General features: G+C 51.4%; 9 protein-coding genes across 9 annotated transcripts; 7 read left to right on the top strand and 2 right to left on the bottom strand.

The window, feature by feature from the left end:
- Positions 1 to 202: 202 nt before the first annotated feature.
- Positions 203 to 1,435, bottom strand: N7458_007933 (BAG family molecular chaperone regulator; the record flags this gene model as incomplete). Its single annotated transcript, XM_056911315.1, has 1 exon — positions 203 to 1,435. The coding sequence occupies one exon, from the start codon at positions 1,433 to 1,435 to the stop codon at positions 203 to 205; it is 1,233 nt and encodes a 410-aa protein (XP_056764141.1).
- A 980-nt stretch (positions 1,436 to 2,415) lies between these two features.
- On the bottom strand, positions 2,416 to 4,207 carry N7458_007932 (lanthionine synthetase C family protein; the record flags this gene model as incomplete). Its single annotated transcript, XM_056911314.1, has 4 exons — positions 2,416 to 3,209; positions 3,272 to 3,285; positions 3,349 to 3,922; positions 4,021 to 4,207. The coding sequence occupies 4 exons, from the start codon at positions 4,205 to 4,207 to the stop codon at positions 2,416 to 2,418; spliced, it is 1,569 nt and encodes a 522-aa protein (XP_056764140.1).
- Positions 4,208 to 4,940: 733 nt separating this feature from the next.
- On the top strand, positions 4,941 to 6,603 carry N7458_007931 (putative histone acetyltransferase Spt10; the record flags this gene model as incomplete). Its single annotated transcript, XM_056911313.1, is given in 3 exon segments — positions 4,941 to 5,441; positions 5,514 to 6,150; positions 6,164 to 6,603. The coding sequence occupies 3 exon segments, from the start codon at positions 4,941 to 4,943 to the stop codon at positions 6,601 to 6,603; spliced, it is 1,578 nt and encodes a 525-aa protein (XP_056764139.1).
- A 479-nt stretch (positions 6,604 to 7,082) lies between these two features.
- On the top strand, positions 7,083 to 9,171 carry N7458_007930 (chaperonin-containing T-complex subunit CCT7; the record flags this gene model as incomplete). Its single annotated transcript, XM_056911312.1, has 6 exons — positions 7,083 to 7,128; positions 7,212 to 7,378; positions 7,455 to 7,791; positions 7,862 to 8,234; positions 8,315 to 8,976; positions 9,065 to 9,171. 6 exons carry the CDS (start codon positions 7,083 to 7,085, stop codon positions 9,169 to 9,171), a joined length of 1,692 nt encoding a protein of 563 aa, XP_056764138.1.
- A 1,326-nt stretch (positions 9,172 to 10,497) lies between these two features.
- N7458_007929 (caspase family protein) lies at positions 10,498 to 12,251 on the top strand (the record flags this gene model as incomplete). The annotated part of the gene is made up of 6 exons (XM_056911311.1): positions 10,498 to 10,589; positions 10,676 to 10,835; positions 10,901 to 11,030; positions 11,114 to 11,482; positions 11,548 to 12,156; positions 12,226 to 12,251. 6 exons carry the CDS (start codon positions 10,498 to 10,500, stop codon positions 12,249 to 12,251), a joined length of 1,386 nt encoding a protein of 461 aa, XP_056764137.1.
- A 414-nt stretch (positions 12,252 to 12,665) lies between these two features.
- On the top strand, positions 12,666 to 13,146 carry N7458_007928 (Major facilitator superfamily domaingeneral substrate transporter; the record flags this gene model as incomplete). Its single annotated transcript, XM_056911310.1, has 2 exons — positions 12,666 to 12,748; positions 12,836 to 13,146. Exons 1-2 carry the CDS (start codon positions 12,736 to 12,738, stop codon positions 13,144 to 13,146), a joined length of 324 nt encoding a protein of 107 aa, XP_056764136.1. The 5' UTR covers positions 12,666 to 12,735.
- Positions 13,147 to 13,240: 94 nt separating this feature from the next.
- On the top strand, positions 13,241 to 14,849 carry N7458_007927 (uncharacterized protein; the record flags this gene model as incomplete). Its single annotated transcript, XM_056911309.1, has 3 exons — positions 13,241 to 13,588; positions 13,622 to 14,374; positions 14,400 to 14,849. 3 exons carry the CDS (start codon positions 13,241 to 13,243, stop codon positions 14,847 to 14,849), a joined length of 1,551 nt encoding a protein of 516 aa, XP_056764135.1.
- A 507-nt stretch (positions 14,850 to 15,356) lies between these two features.
- N7458_007926 (uncharacterized protein) lies at positions 15,357 to 16,580 on the top strand (the record flags this gene model as incomplete). Its single annotated transcript, XM_056911308.1, has 2 exons — positions 15,357 to 15,598; positions 15,659 to 16,580. The coding sequence occupies 2 exons, from the start codon at positions 15,357 to 15,359 to the stop codon at positions 16,578 to 16,580; spliced, it is 1,164 nt and encodes a 387-aa protein (XP_056764134.1).
- A 323-nt stretch (positions 16,581 to 16,903) lies between these two features.
- N7458_007925 (CBS domain-containing protein) lies at positions 16,904 to 18,809 on the top strand (the record flags this gene model as incomplete). The annotated part of the gene is made up of 5 exons (XM_056911307.1): positions 16,904 to 17,308; positions 17,368 to 17,840; positions 17,905 to 18,022; positions 18,086 to 18,264; positions 18,314 to 18,809. The coding sequence occupies 5 exons, from the start codon at positions 16,904 to 16,906 to the stop codon at positions 18,807 to 18,809; spliced, it is 1,671 nt and encodes a 556-aa protein (XP_056764133.1).
- Between the last annotated feature and the right edge of the window lie 93 nt (positions 18,810 to 18,902).

Genomic DNA, 18,902 nt, shown 5'->3' with positions numbered 1-18,902 from the left:
CCCGTGGCGGCGGGTCAATATGCATACAATGTAAAGTGCAAGGCTGGCGGGAGAATCCATCCAATGTGTGGAATTCAATAGTCAAAAGAGTCTATGTGTAAGAAAGATGCTATTTCCCCCCCCGGAGATTTGAAGAAAAAAAAAATGTCCAAGGATGGAGAAGCGAGAGAGAAGAAAAAAAGCAAAATTGTACATGATAATCTTATGATTGTGTTTTCCCAACCTGATCCAGCCGATTCAATGACGCTTGGGCTTCCTTGATCAGAGCTTTGCGTGCATTCCGGACAGTCTCGTTTCCATCCGGTTCGATCCCATCGGCCTTCAACATCACCTGCGCCAAGATCGTCTCGCTCAACTTGCGGTACTCAAACTCCCGCTTCTTCGGGTCAGTGGGTGGATCAGCCAGGTATTCGTCACAGAGAGGGAGCAACTCCCGCTGGAAGTATTCGGTCAATGCGTTCACCTGCTCCAGTGGAGTCTTCAATGTCTTCATGCTCGGGGATGGAGACGGGGCGGCTGAACGACCCGCCGACGTAGGTCGCGGGGGTGCCAAGGAGGAAGAAGCTCCCAAGGGTTCGGGCGCAAGTCTCTCTTCGCTGCGTTTGCCTCCCTTCTTCTTTTTCTTCTTGTTCTTCTTCTTGCCAGGGGGGTTCGCGGGTCCAGACACGTCATCCCCATCGACGAGAGATGACGATGACCCCGGACGAGCAACGGGGATCTCATGAGCAGGCGCACTGTCATAGTCCGACATATCACTGGGCGTGTTGGAGCCAACTTCGGAGACAACGCAAAGCACCTGAGAATGTTGCTTCAGCCCTTCAGCCTTGCAGGTCCGAGCATCATCCTTTAGCAAGTTCCCTTTGTACAGCAACCGAATTTGGTTCGGGTTGCTGGCACCCATCTTCGCAGCAGCCGTATGGCGTAGGTCCCCCACGGTCAGGAGACCATCATCGATGGCATAGGCACGGAAATGGAGCGGGTAGATGGTGCCACGATGCTTGAGACAAATGATATCCGGTTCATTCTCGGCAGAACCCGCTTCATATTGCGTGCCGTATCGAGCAGGCTGAGATGGCGGGTCAACAATGTAGCCTGGTGTGATGTAGCTGTAATCATCCTCGCGGACCTGCGGGGCAGCACCGTAGTTCGGCGAACGGCGCCAGAAGTTGTTAAAGGGGTTTCCCCAACTCATCGCGACCACGGTCAAGAGACCGATCAGGAGCGCCGCACCGAGAGCGGTAGCCTGTTCGTCAACGTCGAATGGCAGCGCCTGCGCAACCGATCGGAAGGTGGTGGTCGAGTATGTCAAATACGGGTCCAGTCGAGGGCGGAGGGAGTGGAGGAACACGGGGAGGTGGTCGCTAACGTGGTCCAAGTAGAGTGCGCACTTCTCGCCCAAAGTGGACTGAGCGAGGGGCGAGGGCAGGAGAGTCATGGATCACTGGAGGAAGGCAGGACCAAGAAGGTGGTGAAGTCATGCCCCCAAGCTGCCCCGAAATAGGCTGACAAGGCGGAGAGCCCGCTTTTTTTTGCCTGCTGAGGTGGTCTTGTGGCAGCCGGATAGGTTACCGCCTAGATGGGGGCCGCTATCGTTGAGAGTATGCTGGATGTGAATCTTCGTTGCCATGAATTGTCGCCCCTGCGTTTATTCAGACGAAAGGGAATCGCGGGATGTTCTGTGTGTCGTCAGACGGTTTTACCTGTGAGAGGCAGTGGACAAATTAGGCAAGTGCGGTTGATGGGTCGCGGGTCGCACCTGCCAAAAGGGCTATCTAGTCAAAGTTCAGAAAAGCATTTCATCTAAGCCTTCGTGGTCTAGTTGGTTATGACGTCGGTCTCATATGGATCTTATGACGACCCTGCCTTAACAGGGTGGTAATCCGAAGGTCTCCAGTTCGAACCTGGACGAGGGCAATCTTTTTGTTTTTCCTTTTGTCCCTCCGAGGGCAACACATGGAGTAAAGATTTTTTTTGTTTAACATTTGTCTATGGTGTACCTAGAAGTACTCTCTTTGCTAACGCCGTCTATGTCCAAAACTTTGTTAGGCCTTGTGTATAGCCTGCTGTTGCGGCACTAACGTCGGGACGAAGTATATATTTCGGACGGAGAGACGAGTGTACCGCCCGGATGTCGTGCATGCGCAGTAATACTCCCCTCCCCCCCCTGCCTTAAAAATTATACCTTAGGACGGCGGTGCGCCCTAGCAAATCAACACTGTATACCTAGGACGAGTATTCAGGTACGAAGTACGCTTCAACGGACCAACTTCACCTATCGATACCCGCACTATTGTGCTCGCCCTATGGAAGATACTAGGTAGTGCTTGTAGTGCTTGTAGTGCTTGTACGATCCTCAAATCACAACAACCACGATCAGTCCTCTATATTTCCAAGGCTATAAAGTAATAAGCTAATCTAGAGCATCCCCTGAGCCCCATCCCCTCCAATGAGCGGAAAGCCCAATCGACAGCGCATCGCTTGCTGGAACATGCTATCCCCGTCCACGCTAGCCCCCTCCTCACTCAGCATCGTTTTGCGTAACCTCGCCTGAATCACCGCACAAGTTTCAGCCCACGCACAAACATTACCCGCTAGCCCCTCGAACAGCGAATATGGATCATCAGGAGTACGGTAATCGCGATCAGATGTCCCAGGTGAAGTCTTATAGGGCCGAGTTTCAAATGCATGTAGCATAAAGGCGAGTGCTCGGGACAAAAAGAAGTTCGGCGTAAGCTTCTGGGTGAAGTTGCCATCGGGTTCCGCAGACTCCTGAGTACGTTGGAAGTACTCGCGTCGTGCATCGTCAATGCTATTTGAGTGGTACTCGAAGGCATCATGAAGTAGCAACCACGGCCATGCATTGCCGGAAATTCCGTGACATAGGCTGCCTCCCTTCGAAAGTATACCTTCCTCCCAAGTGCGACAAGTGGCCTGGTACAAAGTCTGGTCCCATGTGGGGTGCCAGTATGCCCGAGTCAGCTCGTCATTGCTCAAAGCTGTCCCCAGGAGTAGAAGAATTCCTGGGCTGCCGTGGCAGAACTGGACCAGTTCGGAGGGCCTCTTGGAGCCACGAGAGGGGAGTGCCATTGGGAGATGACCATTATTCGCGGTACACAACTTGCAGAGCGCAGTTATGGTCTCTCCAATCTCAGGCATAAAATCCGATATTTCCTCTGGTTTGCAAGAGAGGAGAATAGGGAGGATACCAGCTGTCGCAAGTAAGTATAGTTAGTGGAGATATGTCAAAATGGAACAAGTTTAGTTTACTCACTGATTCCGTGGGCGCTGTTCATCCGCTATAAATTAGCGTGTCGATCCAAATTTACGTGTATAACAAGCGAGACTCACGCGCCAAAGGCATAGTGACCTTCCATCCAGACATACATCAAAGGATGGGCGTCCTTCTCTCCATGCTTCTGCATAAAGTCCCTTGAACCTTCGCGGCCGGCCTCGATGATAACGCGGATCAATTCAGGGATCATATTAAGTACTGGAGCGAGTGCTGTCTGGGTCTCTTCACTGAATTGATGGACGCGAGCATTCAACAGAAGCCACAACAGCCCTGCACGGCCGAAAAGCATCTCATCCCCGCCCATCCTATGTTCGCCATGAGGTACGATAAATCCATTTTTCAGCGCCTGGTTGACAGCATCCTGAAGGCATGTGATTATTTCTGGGGAGAGGCTGGGCTTAGAATCAACTCCCCAGTTAGTCTCTGCCACAGCCGAGAGAATGTGCAGAGACACGGCAGTTATAGGCGAAAAGGACCCCGCGGGTGATAGCCGCGACGGGAGTAAAGGCATATCAGGTAAGCCTGAGGGAATCCGCTTGAGGGCATGCTGCCGGAACTCCGTAGATGCAGCTTTTTGATTGGCTAGGATCGAGGATTGGTAGTCGAGACGCAAGAAAGCAAGGGCAACGCCTACAGCGATGAATCAGTCCCAACATGCATCAAGTTTCAACAGCTGTAAAAGCAAGCATGCGCAGCGGTTTATTGGAGGGATGATAGATATATGGTACCTGGAAAGTGCTTAAACATCCCGCCAGAACTCCATTTGTCCGGAATGGGCTCATTTGCATGGACTATTTCTGCGCCATTGTAAACAGCCTCTCGAAGCTCTCGGAGAGTTTCAATTAGGGTCGCCGGATTGATTGGGAGCGGAGTCAGTGTGTTTTCATAGTATTGCGGGCGTTCGGTTTCAGCCATTGTGAAGGTAAAATACTAAGTGTGATGGAAATGATGGTTGAAATGGCGTGTTCAACTTATGAATCGATTGGAAGCTCAGTTTTACACAAGGAGATGCCACTCCGCCAGATGGTTTTCGGCGGCAGCCTCAGGCACTAGACAACTTCGTCATCCTTTCCCATAAACCCCTCGACCTACACTGTAGGTGTACGGGCCCGTAATGACGAATTGAAGTTGGCCAACAAATATCGGTGACCGATTTTAGCTCCACTGGACGGTCTGGAGAAGACACGTCGCACCCTCATAGAGATCAGTCTGCAGGGTTGAGGTGGGGTTTATCGACGATCTCCTCATCGGAATCCGATTGAGGATATTCAGCGCCTGAGAATACAGGCAGAAAATACTGTGGCCTTGATGCCATAAGGCTCCAAGGCTGAAAGATGAGTCAGCGGGGACCACAGCTTCTGCAACTTGCGTTGCGGCTATTCCGGACTCGAGAATACTCACGCGGTCCTCGAAGTGCGATCAACGAGCTTCTAGAAGCAATACAGAATGTCAGTGACCAGAATCCCTGAGACGTCTAAAGCAAGTCCCTGGAGTGGTCTTTGTGCTTGTGATAGACATGACCTGCTCCTGGTGACTGCAATCCCTTCTCCAGGGGACCCCCCTTTCTGTGGTTCCAAAGTGTTGAGAGAACCACCGACTAATATGGCAAATAGTCCCGTGATCAGCACCGCCGGACTACTATACCAACATGTCTGAAGTCCACGGTGATGCTGAGCCCGTTGCAACGGGCCACGAGCAGCTGGAGTATCCTTTAGCGTTGACTCCAAGACAAGTCACTCTGAGGGACCGGGTGACGGTTGCGACGCTGATGCCGTTTGCCTCTGCTGACGATATTCCTCGACCATTGCTGAAGTATCTCTCCGACCAATTTAACAAGGAAATTGAAAAGGGAGATACTTATGCCATGACGGAACCTATTCCATTGGCGCAATTTGGACGGTATTGGTTCTCCAACTTCGGTGTGGTCATGCTGCTCGGCGATATCCAAAGTGTTGAGCAGACTCATTCTATGGACCGGGCCGGTGCGAACTGGACTAAGATCTGTCTCGGTGGCTTCCATATTCGACCCAACTACCCGGGTCGTAGTAGTCATGTTTGTAACGGCACTTTCATTGTCACAGATGCTGCTCGAAACAAGGGTGTAGGTCGCTTGATGGGCGAAGCATACTTGGAGTGGGCGCCCCGGCTAGTAAGTATCATCCAGTGACCTGCAGGGCCATAACAACGATCATATCTCGTCTAACATGAGGCAACACTGCAGGGCTACACATATGCTGTTTTCAATTTGGTCTATGAAACCAATGTTGCCTCCTGCCGCCTATGGGATTCATTAGGCTTCAAGCGGATTGGCCGAGTCCCTGGTGGAGGCCAGCTAAAATCCCAACCCGGAGAGTTTGTTGATGCAATCATCTACGGCCGTGGCCTCAGCTTGGATGGCGAAGACTCTGTTTCACAGGACCGCTTTGAGAAGATTCGATATTACTTGAAGCACTCCAAATACCCTCGGGGCGCTGATCGAGCCGAGAAGAGTCGGCTCCGCAGCGCTGCTACTCATTACAAACTGATTGGCGGAGACGATGGCGAACCCGAAAGGCTGATGTTGAAGGACAAGGAAGTTGTATCTGATCCGCAACAGCAGTACGAGATTGCCAAGGAAGTCCACATAAAACAACATGCTGGAATTAACAAGACCACTGCGGCGATTGCCGTCAAGTATCATTGGGTACGGATCAAGGAGACTGTGAATCGAGTGATTCGAGACTGCCCACAGTGCAAAGAGACACTCAAGGCGCCGCCGATTCCCGGTACAAAAGATGAGGACAATTCCGCATCGGTTGAAGCTCCCGAGATGGAAGAAGAAGAAGACTCGATGGACCACGAACAAACAGAGACATCTGGTGTTCACACCAGTATGGCGACCGATATCTCCCAGGCCATGGACGAAGCACCCGACGAATCCCCCCAACCACAATCCGTTCATGCACCCCGCTGTCCCGGCAAATGTTCCTGGAACCGTTCACCCCATGGCAAGCTTCAACCCAATGCCTCTGGACCCCCAGATTATGCAGCTGCAGCAACAGCTACGGCGCTACCAGCAGCAGAACGCCATGGCCGGTGCTTTTGCACCAGGGCCACAACACATGAATATGTCCAACTTCGATGATGCTATGCGTTACCATACTGCCAGCAATGCTTATCAGATGATGGTAGACGATGGTTCTGACCCCTTCCGACAAGAGGTGCTTGGGTTGATGAACCACCCGTCACACCAGGATTTACAACATGATGCCGAACTGCTCGCCAAGTACGAATATGGCAGTCCATCGGACGGCAATTATGACTTCACTTGAGCTGGTCTCAAATTTGTATTTTTCTCCACCTATTCTACTATTTCGGGATGTTTTCGGGCGTTGAGTCTGGATTCCACTGTTTCTATGCCGTGACGGATGTAGAGGCATGTTTGTCGAGACTAAACTTTCTGCATATTTCGGGCTTTCATGTTCTCTGAATTCCTCCATACTTGTCATACTACCAATATAAACCAATCGCGAAAATGATCAAATAGAAATCTTGGTAGAAAAAAATAGGGGGAAAGCGTCCCTCCTTTTAGTGTGTACTCTAGTAGTCTATCGGGGGCACACTGCGTGCTGGTCACCGCCTTTGGGGCTTTCGGGGGGTTCTGAGGGGAGAATGGAAGCTCTGGGAAATTTTGGCCGTCGAAGATCAGCGAAACCCCTCCGACTCCTCCGTACCGACCAGGACTAAATTCATTCCTTTTGGAAATTCATCCTCTTCCTCAAACGGTCGCGGTCCTCGCCTCGATTACGCCATGGCCTTCAACGGCCAAACACCCACGATTGTCGTGCTGAAGGAGGGTCCGTGTGCTCCAATTCCCCCCGTCGGGCAGTTTGGTGGGATACCTTGGATCAGGCTAATCATTGTCGCTTTGGACGTACAGGCACCGATGCTTCCCAGGGCAAGGGTCAGGTTATCTCCAACATCAACGCATGTGTTGCCGTGCAGTCTACAGTCAAGAGCACTCTGGGCCCATACGGTGGTGACCTCCTGCTTGTTGACAGCAATGGCAAGCAGACCATCACCAACGATGGTGCTACTGTGATGAAGGTATGGAGTCTTCCAAAGCAGGCCTTGAATGGGCATTGTCGAATCTTTGTTCCTGACATATAACTTGGGCAAACAGCTTCTCGATATTGTGCACCCCGCCGCCCGCATCCTTACGGACATCGCCCGATCCCAAGACGCCGAAGTCGGTGATGGAACAACTTCCGTCGTCGTTCTGGCCGGTGAAATTCTCAAGGAGGTTCGTGACCTCGTCGAGCAGGGTGTGAGCTCGCAGACCATCATCAAGGGTCTCCGGAGAGCTGGCGCCATGGCTGTGAACAAGGTTAAGGAGATTGCGGTGGACATGATTGAATCGGCAGGAAGCGAGGAGAAGAAGATTGAGACCCTCCGTCGGCTAGCGGCAACCGCTATGAACAGCAAACTGATCAAGCGGAATTCGGAATTCTTTACGAAGAGTGAGGGAACCCCTCGAACCCCTTTGGCCTTTTGAGCTTGGTGGCTGACTATTGTGTGATTTTCTTACAGTTGTTGTGGATGCGGTTCTCACTCTGGATCAAGATGATCTGAACGAAAAGTTGATTGGCATGAAGAAGGTTACTGGTGGTGGCCTCCAGGACACCCTTTTCGTCAACGGTGTGGCTTTCAAGAAGACCTTCTCCTATGCTGGTTTCGAGCAGCAGCCCAAGTACTTCAAGGACCCCAAGATTGTGTGCTTGAACGTCGAGCTGGAGTTGAAGAGCGAGAAGGATAATGCGGAGGTTCGCGTGGAGCAAGTCTCCGAGTACCAGGCCATTGTCGATGCCGAGTGGCAGATCATCTTTAACAAGCTGGAGGCTATCTACAAGACTGGTGCCAAGGTTGTGCTTAGCAAGCTGCCTATTGGTGATCTTGCTACCCAGTGCGTATTCCGTGATATCTTCTTCTCACGTTCTAGTTGCTCCAAGTTATATTTACTGACGAATCCGTTTGGTGATATAGGTACTTTGCTGACCGGGACATCTTCTGTGCTGGCCGTGTTGCTTCCGATGATATGGACCGTGTCTGCCAGGCCACCGGTGCCGCAACCCAGTCAACCTGCACTGATATCCAGGAACGCCACCTCGGTACCTGCGGAACCTTCGAGGAGCGCCAGATTGGTGGAGAGCGCTTCAACATATTCTCCGACTGCCCCGCTGCTAAGACCTGCACCCTGGTGCTGCGTGGCGGTGCCGAGCAGTTCATTGCCGAGGTGGAGCGCAGTCTGCACGACGCTATCATGATCGTCAAGCGTGCTCTGCGTAACACCACCATTGTTGCCGGTGGTGGTGCCACGGAGATGGAGCTGTCTAGCTACCTGCATGGCTATGCCGACCGCAATGTCCCCCACAAGCAGCAGGCCGTTGTCAAGGCGTTTGCCAAGGCCCTGGAGGTCATTCCCCGCCAGCTTTGCGACAACGCTGGTTTCGACGCCACAGACATTCTCAACCGGTTGCGCGTAGAGCACCGCAAGAACAATGTCTGGGCTGGTGTGGACTTTGACAATGAAGGTGTCCGCGATAACATGGCCGCCTTTGTGTGGGAGCCCAGTTTGGTCAAGGTTAATGCCATCCAGGCCGCCGTGGAGGCTGCTTGCCTGATTCTGAGTGTGGACGAGACGATCAGTAAGTGACTTATCAACCCCTTGCCCCTCCCTCCCCCCCCAATCTTTCCGCCTTGGAAGTCGTACGTGACTAACGCATTCACCAACAGAGAACGAGGAGTCTGCCCAACCCGGCGCTCCCTCGCGCGGCCTCCCACCCGGTGCCGCCCAGCGGGCTCTCCGGGGTCGTGGCCGTGGAATGCCTCGTCGAGGATAAATGACTTAATGCCACGAGAAGATGACTCAGCTGATGAGGCACCTGGCCCTCTGTAGAATGGAAGGAAAATAAAAACAAGAATGGAGAGTCTTTGTAATGACCTGAACCCGGCTACAGGGACTCCAGCGAGTGGGCCTGTACTCTGGTGTTTATTGGACCATGAGGAAGAAGATGAAGAGGCTGTGCGATATGGAGGAGAAGAAAGGAAGTCATAGACGAGAGCAGCGTGGTAGATATCCTCATACTCGGCCTTTGATTATAGTCTCCCGCAAGTACATATTCAGTCATAGGACTACTATCTTTGCTTGCCAGTACGCTGTCAGTGTAGTCTCTCGTTGTCTCTAGACAAAGAACTATGTAGAGCATATCCACTACGGGACTATGAGCCGTCGAAGCACAGATTTACTGCAAGCGAAGTAATTGATTACCCTGGTCTTCTCCACGATCCCCATCCACAGACTTGGGCCTGCCAAGATCGGGGGTTCCACCTCGGTATTGAGCGTATCTCGTGCAGGATGTGTGATGTGATCTGTTTCTTTGAAGGCAAGTGCTTTGGTGTCCCCCCTCCTAAAGGACCTACCAACGAATCCAGTATCCTTACTACTGTAGATGACAGATGGATGTGCATCACTGTTGAATTTCATACACAAACAGCCCAATCCAGAAGAGTTCTCGCAAGACTAGAAGGGTCATGCAGCGAATTACCATCACCATTCGACTTCAGCCCAATGCTCGCTCGGATTTGCTCGGCGGGGCGTGGGCCCTTCTCAGGCTGCAGGACATCTCGGGGGCGCCGATGGCCAGCAGAACTGCATGTCAGATATAAAAGTCAGACAGCACGAACTGATTTTTTTGGCTCTCTCTTTCCTCCCTATTGTTGCGATTATATTAATCTAGAGAATCAGCACCAGAAAACTATTTTACAAAAAGAGTCGAATCGTTGTTTCGTTAAGCTCTTGTAAGTAAAGTCTCTTCTCTGGGCTTTCCTCAACCCTGCATTCTATTTTCTGCCTTCCAAAGAGAGAAAAATATTGTATAAGAATTGCTCTATGTTGCTCTATGGATTCTTCTGTTTATTCTCCATCATGACCTTCTCCCATACATAACTCCCTTTTGATGATGATCGTTGTGGTCGTATACGGACGTACGGTGCTGTCCGGGGCTTGGGCATCCGTCCCGGTCTTCCGATCTGTTTTGGCGTCGGATCGACCCTTCTCCACACCCAAGCACTTTCAACTTCCCTCGATCGCGTTGTTTCAAATTCTTCTTTCGCATCCCACGCGCCTGGCTCTTTTCTAAAGTGATCGTGGTTCCCACCTCCCAGTGATGTCCTATTACCCGCCCTACCAGGGCGCCCCAGGGTATCCCCCGCCGCAACAATCTTACCCCCCGCAGCAGCAACAGCAGCAGCAGTACCCGTACGCGCTTCGTTCTTGTTTTCCCTTTGCTTGACCCCGCTCGTTCGTGTCAAAGTTGCTAACGAAAGTCTTTTACGGTATCGCAGCGGCATGCACCATCAACAGCAGTCTTATGGTGGCTACCCTGGCCAGTCCTACCACCAGCAGGCGCCGCCGCCGCAACAGTCCAACCCATACGGATACAGTCATTCTCCGCAGCCGCCTCATCAGCCTTACGGGTCGCCCCCTCCACCCCACGGTTATAACGTATGTCTCGTGGTCGGTTTATGACGAGATTTGTATAGGGACTGACAACGCTTGCCAATTCTCAGCAGGGACCTCCGCCCGGATACCAACAGCCTCCCAGTGGTCCACCCAGACACCAACAGCCTCCCAGTGGTCCGCCCGGATACCAGCAGCCTCCCAATGGTCCGCCCATGTACCAAGGCGGCCGCCAGCAAGGTTCGTAATATCCCTCTGGGTGCATTTTGCGACAAAGGTCCGCTCTTTCGATTGTGGCCATTATTGACTTGTACATCTTAAAGGAAATTATGTTCATCAGTCTGGTGGTGGCCGCCCGCCCCCGCCTCCAACTGCCCCAGTCTCCTTCGGCAACGGTGCTCCGCAAGGGTATAGCTTCCAGTACTCGCGCTGCACTGGTAAGCGCAAGGCGCTGCTGATCGGAATCAACTACTTTGGCCAGAAGGGTCAGCTGCGCGGTTGTATCAACGACGTCAAGAACATGTCAGCGTACCTGAACCAGAACTTCGGTTATGCCCGCGAAGACATGGTCCTCCTCACCGATGATCAGCAGAATCCCATGAGCCAGCCGACCAAGGCGAATATCCTGCGCGCTATGCACTGGCTAGTCAAGGATGCGCAGCCCAACGACTCGTTGTTCTTCCACTACTCGGGTGAGTGACCTAGAATGAAGACTGAGTACTTTTATGTCTTCAAGCTAATGGAACGTCTATTCCAGGCCACGGCGGTCAGACACCAGATCTTGATGGTGATGAGGATGATGGGTATGATGAAGTGATCTACCCTGTCGATTTCCGAGTCGCGGGTCACATTGTCGATGATGAGATGCACCGGATCATGGTCCAGTCGCTGCGCCCCGGTGTGCGCTTGACGGCCATCTTCGATTCATGCCACTCCGGCTCCGCCCTCGACCTTCCCTATATCTACTCCACCTCTGGTGTGCTCAAGGAGCCCAATCTGGCCAAGGAAGCTGGCCAGGGTCTCCTGGGTGTGGTGTCGGCGTATGCGCGGGGCGACATGGGTGGCATGATGTCCACCGCCATGGGTTTCCTCAAGAAGGCTACCAAGGGTGATGAAGTGTACGAGCGCAACAAGCAGACCAAGACCAGCCCTGCGGACGTTATCATGTGGTCTGGTAGTAAGGACGATCAGACGAGTCAAGACGCCCAGATCGCTGGCCAAGCCACTGGCGCCATGTCGTGGGCTTTCATCGCTGCCTTGCGGAAGAATCCCCAGCAGAGCTATGTCCAGCTGCTGAACAGCATTCGGGACGAGCTTTCGTCCAAGTATACCCAAAAGCCGCAGTTGAGCTGCAGTCACCCTCTGGGTAAGTTCTCATGTTCAACTACCTTCTCATCAACTCCTAGTCAAGTGCAAAGCTGACCGTGCTCGACAGACACGAATCTTCTTTATGTGATGTAAAATCGCCGCTGGAAGTGAATGCCCCTCGAAGTGAAGGCTAGCTAGCCGTTATGTTCTGTGTCTCCGGAATAAGCCTGATTTTGTTTATTTTTCCCATAACGAATTGCTTTCACTGTATGTAATTTCATTCGACGGTGTCAGGACTGTGTATCGCTTCTTGACTTGGATAACCCGGTGCACCACTTGTGATTTATTCTAATGAGTTTTGTGATTATCTTTGGATTTGATCTTCACAATGTACTTCCGGCTGATATACTGCCCTCCTAGTGACGACGGCTAGTGGTGTGTCTGACATCATTGTAGGCTATCATATCATGAAAGGCTACATTTGCAAAGCCCGTATAAATTTCTCCAAACTTTTATTGATAAGAAGCTGGAGATTGTGACCAACAGACCTTCTCTTCGTTCATACAGATGGAGCGCTGCACTGGCGGAAAAGCAAGCCGAAAGCGCTCTATTACCACCCCCCATTGGCCTTGAGAACATGATCAAAGTAGGTCATTTGCCACCTAGGTGAGCTCCCGACTGAACGATTCCATTGCTATCTTTGATTGGGCTTCTCGCTGATTCTACCTGTCTACCAGTTGCACAAGCGTGGCCTGGTCATCCACCCAAATCTCGCAACCTCCGAACCTCCCTAAGAACGATGCAACCGTACCTACAATGCCGTCGAATCTACAAACAACTTCAGAAACAAATAGTGACAAAACACAAAGGCTCAGAATATATCCAAACACATGAACGACGGTACTGGTACTTACCAGGAGGCGGACTTAGCTCCGAGTCCGGCGATCCCCTCGAGGAATCAACAGCGCAGAGATGGCAAGAACATGGTCATCGAGCCTGGCTGGGAGGGCCAACGCTAGAAATTCATACGGCCCGCTCGCATATGTGATGGAGACGTTGAACGTGCGGACTTGGATCCGGAGATTTATGTTGATCCGTACACAATCAATTCGCGTGACACGATTGGGGCCAATGTTGATATAATGATCACGGGTGTGGAGAGAGCAATATATGCGAATCCCCACGGTGATCGAACCACCGAAGACGCTGGATATGAAGAACCGACCAGGGCTGAGGAGTTCGTTGATCATACAGCCCGTGAGGAGAAAAGAAATGTACTGATTGTTGTCTCCTATGAGGGTGATCTGGATCCGATGGACCTGCATAACTTGCCGGTTCTTAGGCGTCTTGCATACACAACGCTTATTTCCTTGCTTGGAGCATTGACATTGTTTTCGTCTACTATTGACCCTCTAGCTTTGATTGAAACTACACAGGTATTTCATACCACGTTTGAGGTTCAGAGTCTTCCAACTGGTAGGTTCAGCTGCGTCTGATCCTCTTTTAGAAACAACACTGATCAGTCTCGCCCTGCCCTCTTTCTGATTCTGTCGGGGCTTGGAAGCGTGTTGACTGGCCCTCTATCGGAAGTAATGGGGCGGAATCCGGTATATATCGTCTGTTTAACCCTCTTTATACTCTTGGATTCGGGTGCAGCCCTGGCCCAAAACGTGGTCCAGCGGATCCTGTGTCGCGGCTTGGTTGGACTATTTGCTTCGGGCCCATTGGTATGCTCCGGTGTGGCTCTTGTTGACCTCTGGTCCCTTGTTGAGCGCGTCTACGTATTCCATTACTACGCCATGATTATAGAGCTGGGTGCCACCGTGGGCCCAGTGCCCGGATCATACATCGTTATGGCTACTGCAGTCAGTTGGCGATTCGTGGACTGGGCGACTATCATATTAGCCGGAGCTCTGTTGACACTTGTGGTCCTCTTCCTTCCAGAAACTTATAGTCCAGTTTTACTCCGATGGAAGGCACAGCAACTTCGTCGCCTAACCGGTGATGACCGTTACCGAGCACCACTGGAGTTCAAGAAAGTGTCCCTACCACGACGACTTCGCAACGCATTCAGCAGATCTATCCTCTTTTTCTGGACAGAGCCCATCATTGTGATATTTGCTGGGTACATGGCAACCGTCTTTATTATTCGGTACACCTTTACCGCTGGCTTTACCTCGATCTTTGAGGACACCTATAAACTCAACAAAGGCGTAACGGGCCTTTGCTTCCTCGCAATCTCCACGGGAATCGTACTCGCTAGCTATCTTGCCCCGGTAACAATGAAATTCGTCAGGAGAGACACCTACCACGCTCGCCGACACAACTTGCCGCGACCCGAACCCGAATGTAACCTATACATGGTCATGTTCGAAGCACCGGGAATCCCAATATAACTACTCTGGATGGGCTGGACAGCTCGTCCCTCAATCTCGATATGGTGTCCCTTGTCCGTGGCACTCGTGTGTTTGGATTCGGCGTCTGGGCGTCGTCGTCGCTTCGTATCAGTATATCGCAGCGACGTTCGAGTACTACACTGCTAGTGCGCTGTCCACCATCCAGGCGACACGGGTTACGGCTGCGGGCATGATGGCTGTGTTGGCGCAGATTATGTATAAGAATCTTGGGGCAGCTTGGACGCTGACGTTGTTGGGGGGTATTGCGATGTTGTTTTTGCCATTGCCTTATCTGCTGTTTAAATGGGGGTCTAGAGTGCGGCATTCGAGTCGACTTGCAAGGGAGCATGAGTGAGAGTGAGTTGATCATTTTGAAAGCGTGCGTATCTATAACAATGCATGTGCCATACGAAGAATGAAAGTACGGATAAATTCGCATTTCATGGGGGTTGGGTGCCATAATGTAGTGCAGACACTGAAGTATCAATTTGGCAAGCGAGCGATAGGATACTGTGTCTAGTCGTTGGTGGGAATGGCGGTCTTTTATTCGAATTGATGACGAAAAGAGCCTAGAATATGAAACAGTAAGGCTGCAGATATTAATGTCCAGTTGGCTCTCATCTTTCACCGACTGATCTATGGGCTCACGCAAGTCACGTGTGGTGACCCTTATTTCCCGATTGGGGAAATTTGAATCTGGCCGACGCGTGCATCACGCGTCTACCACAGAACATGGACGCCACCAACCTGAAGTTGAGAAACTATTTTAATTTCAAAACCTTTATCTTGTCAGCATCTGATTTGCTTACTGAATGATACCGTCGTCGGTGCCTTTGTTACGATCAGCAGATCTTCTTCCACGATGTCAATAATACTCGATTCACCATCAGCCCAGCACGACTTTCGCCGAGGTCCACACTGGTATCATGAAAGCCCATTTCTCCCAATTGGAGAAAAATGCGATAGAAATGGGCCTGGAGCATCTTCTCTGAAAGACATCGCCACTAGACGCCTGCTGATGGACCAGTCAGCATTAAAGCCCGAGCTTTTTGAATATGTGCCATGGAAAATTGCGCAAGAGCTCTGGGAATTCTTAGGGAGAAGGTAGATGATTATCTTCAAAATTTGAAGGACTCGGTGACTCTGTACTAATGACGTCGGTAGGGGTAAACAAACGCTCTTGATGTGGAAAATCCTCACAATGAGGTACTCAGAACACTTTCCCCAGATCAGCCCGTCCTATTGTTTGAGGACAAGATCTCCTAGAATACCTCTGAAGGGATATATTGATATTATAAGAAGCGATGACTGCCATTGGCGTGCTGCTTTGTCTCTTTCCACTGCCTATGCCAGTGTATCGGACCTTGTTGATATTGGCGACCTCAAGAACCTGGTGGCTCTTGAGATCAACGGCCGAATATTCGACCAGAATATGTCAGCCAACATGGAACCGATTGAAAGGACGGAATTGAATGATGGAATTGTGCGCAGTTGGGTCGATGTCACACAGTCTACAGGATCGCTGGAGAACTTGCAAGTTCTGAGAATCTATCAGCAGAATAGCCTGACGCATCACATTTTCTGGATGCTTGAGAAACTACCACGCCTGAAGCTTGTCGTCATATACCATTGTGAAAAGTTCACGCAAGAGTTCAGTCATCCAAAGGCTAGAACTAAAAACGGAGTCCAAGTGGCAGGATGGAATGCTCAAAGATATGATTGGCTTCCAGACGGCCCCCAAAAGACGGACGCCTTGAAATATTTGGGACCCCTCCTCAAAGTCTACGAGGAAGGATTGTGCCTCAAAGATCCAGACCATAGGCGGAAGGCCCCCAAATTAGATCCCAACATCCCAATGATGGAGTTTGGCCTCCCTGCCCTCGCTTGCGATGACGCTGAAAAAGAAAGGAGGAGAGCACAATACGCAGCAAAGTCTATATTCCTATTCACTCGGGATAATGATTACAATGATCGAAAAAGAGCACCACATGAGATTCAACAACCTCGAAATACTAGCAAGCGGAGAATGAAGGAACGGGGAGGAAGAGAGATGGCAGATGTGCTTGGGGACTTTTTCGGCATGTGAGCGAGTACCATACTACTTTGTCATGTCACTGAGAAGCTGTCATCTTTCCCACGAATAAATTACTCTTTCAGCGTACCACTTTCAACACAGGGATATAGAGCAGTCAATTCATCTGGGAAACGAATCTTCGCCATGTACTTCCACTCTCCCGCCTCACCAAAAGGCTTGGCATTAATTCTGACATAAGCACATGATGTCAGAAATCTGCCGACGTTCATTGGCACAGCCCACTCAACCCCCGCGTCACCTGCTCCCTTGACTTTCAACTACTTCGCTGCTCTCTCAATTTCTTGCCAAACCGGATAGATTGGACGGGATTAAACATGGCAGATAGCCAGCTTAGTCGGGAGGGTTCCGATACCTCTCTCAACGCGTCTGCCGATCCCATCAACGGCCCTGGTGTGACGTCGCCCCGATCCAGCACCGATACCCGCTCGTCATGGAATCAGAACCAGCTGCGCGTTTCACATATGCCTCCTGCCAACCATCAACATCGTCAGAGCTTAAGTGAGACTCTCCGTGGTCCGCCGGGCTCGCCACGGAATCGACGCCAACCCTCCCTCACACAGTCTGCCATCCAGAGCTTGATTGATAACCCCCCACCGCCGAAGAATGTTGATCCTGCATTTATTGGTCGGGACTGGCGAGAAATCTCCATTGGAGAGCTGGTCAGTCCGGAGGACCTGCAATTCGTGGAATTGGACACGGGAATTGAAGAGGCGACGAATGTGGGTTCTCCGGGAGAGCAATATCTTGACTCATTGTTATGGTAACTAACACTGCGTAGATCTTGATTGATACCGCTGCCCCTGTACTACTCATTCGCGAGACTGCCCAGCACAATTCTGCTGTAGCTACATTCGATTATTCTGACCTGAATACCTATCTTTTGTTGGCGGCGGGTTTGACGACCCCGCATGAAGGACATCGCACATCGTATGATGAGCTTGCCAAGAAAGCTCGAGATGGAGAGAAGATCCCTCTCAAAGATGTCAAGGCTCTGGGCATGGAGAAGGAACCGCTAGTTACACTACCGGCATCCGCAAACGTTCTCACAGCGGTAGAGACGTTTGGCGGCGGTATCCATCGCGTCGTCGTAACCAAGGAGTCTAACGACCAAGAGGTGGTTGGCATCTTTAGTCAGTTCCGACTGGTGAAGTTCCTGTGGGAAAATGGTCGCAGCTTTCCTGCGATTGAGGAGCTCTATCCGCAGGCTCTAAACAACTTGCGGATCGGATCTCACAATGTTATCTCCATCAAGTAAGCCATATTCCGGTGCCTTGCCCTTGACTCTGCTCAGAGACTAACCGTCGATATCCTTCAGCGGCGACAAACCTCTTAGTGAAGCTCTTCAATTGATGAACACTGAAGGAGTGTCCTCTCTCGTTGTGGTCGATAACCATTTGAATGTGATTGGTAATATCTCTACGACGGATGTCAAGGTACATATCAAGCAAAATTCGCCCTCAATACGTTGGGGCAACCGCCAACTAACCTTTGTAAAGCTTCTCACACGGTCCTCGTCCTTGCCGCTCCTTCAAAATACCTGCACGCACTTCATTTCGGTTATTCTGTCCACCCGCGGGTTGATTGAAGGCAAAGACTCGTTCCCGGTGTTTCATGTGAACCCTACGTCGACGCTCGCTCACACAGTTGCCAAGCTCGTGGCGACACGATCGCATCGGTAAATAAAATGCACCCGAGACACAAGAGAGAAAAGCTAACGAGACTAGACTCTGGGTGACCGACCCGTTGTCTCCATCCTCCTCCGGTCCTCCAACTCCCTCCCACTCCAGTGTACACATTCCCCTGGCAGCATCGATTTCCTCCGCGACAACAGGATCGAACACTGCACTCTCTCCACCACCTTCACCACTTCCAACGCCCATGACCCTCCCTTCACACTCTCCGGGCCCGGCGACGCCCCATTTCCCAACTCCACAGCCCTACGGCAACACCGTCCCGTTCCCACCAGTTGCACCAAGCGGAGTCACTCCTCCGCTCGCTCCTTCAATTCCAGCCTCATCACTACCCGGTGCTCGCTTATCCGGACGTCTGGTTGGTGTTGTTAGCTTGACTGATATCTTAAATTTGCACGCCCGAGCAAGTGGCCTGAGCCCCGCCGATCCGGCCGAATCTCGACGCCGTCGTCGCAGCAGCTCTTCAAGCTTGAGCGTTCGCCGTAGTGGTGAAATTGGCCGAGAGTTGTTTAGCCGGGGTGGTGTTTAGAGTTGTTCTGGACTGAAGACGTCTACAAACAGACATTGTGATGGGAACACAAACTCATTTCCTGATTTGGGAACCCTCAATGCCAAGACAAGA

Source organism: Penicillium daleae, assembly GCF_028827525.1.
Source record: "Penicillium daleae strain IBT 16125 chromosome Unknown utg000007l_segment0_segment0, whole genome shotgun sequence".
NCBI lineage: Eukaryota > Fungi > Ascomycota > Eurotiomycetes > Eurotiales > Aspergillaceae > Penicillium > Penicillium daleae.
This window is presented reverse-complemented; position numbering and strand designations above follow the sequence as displayed.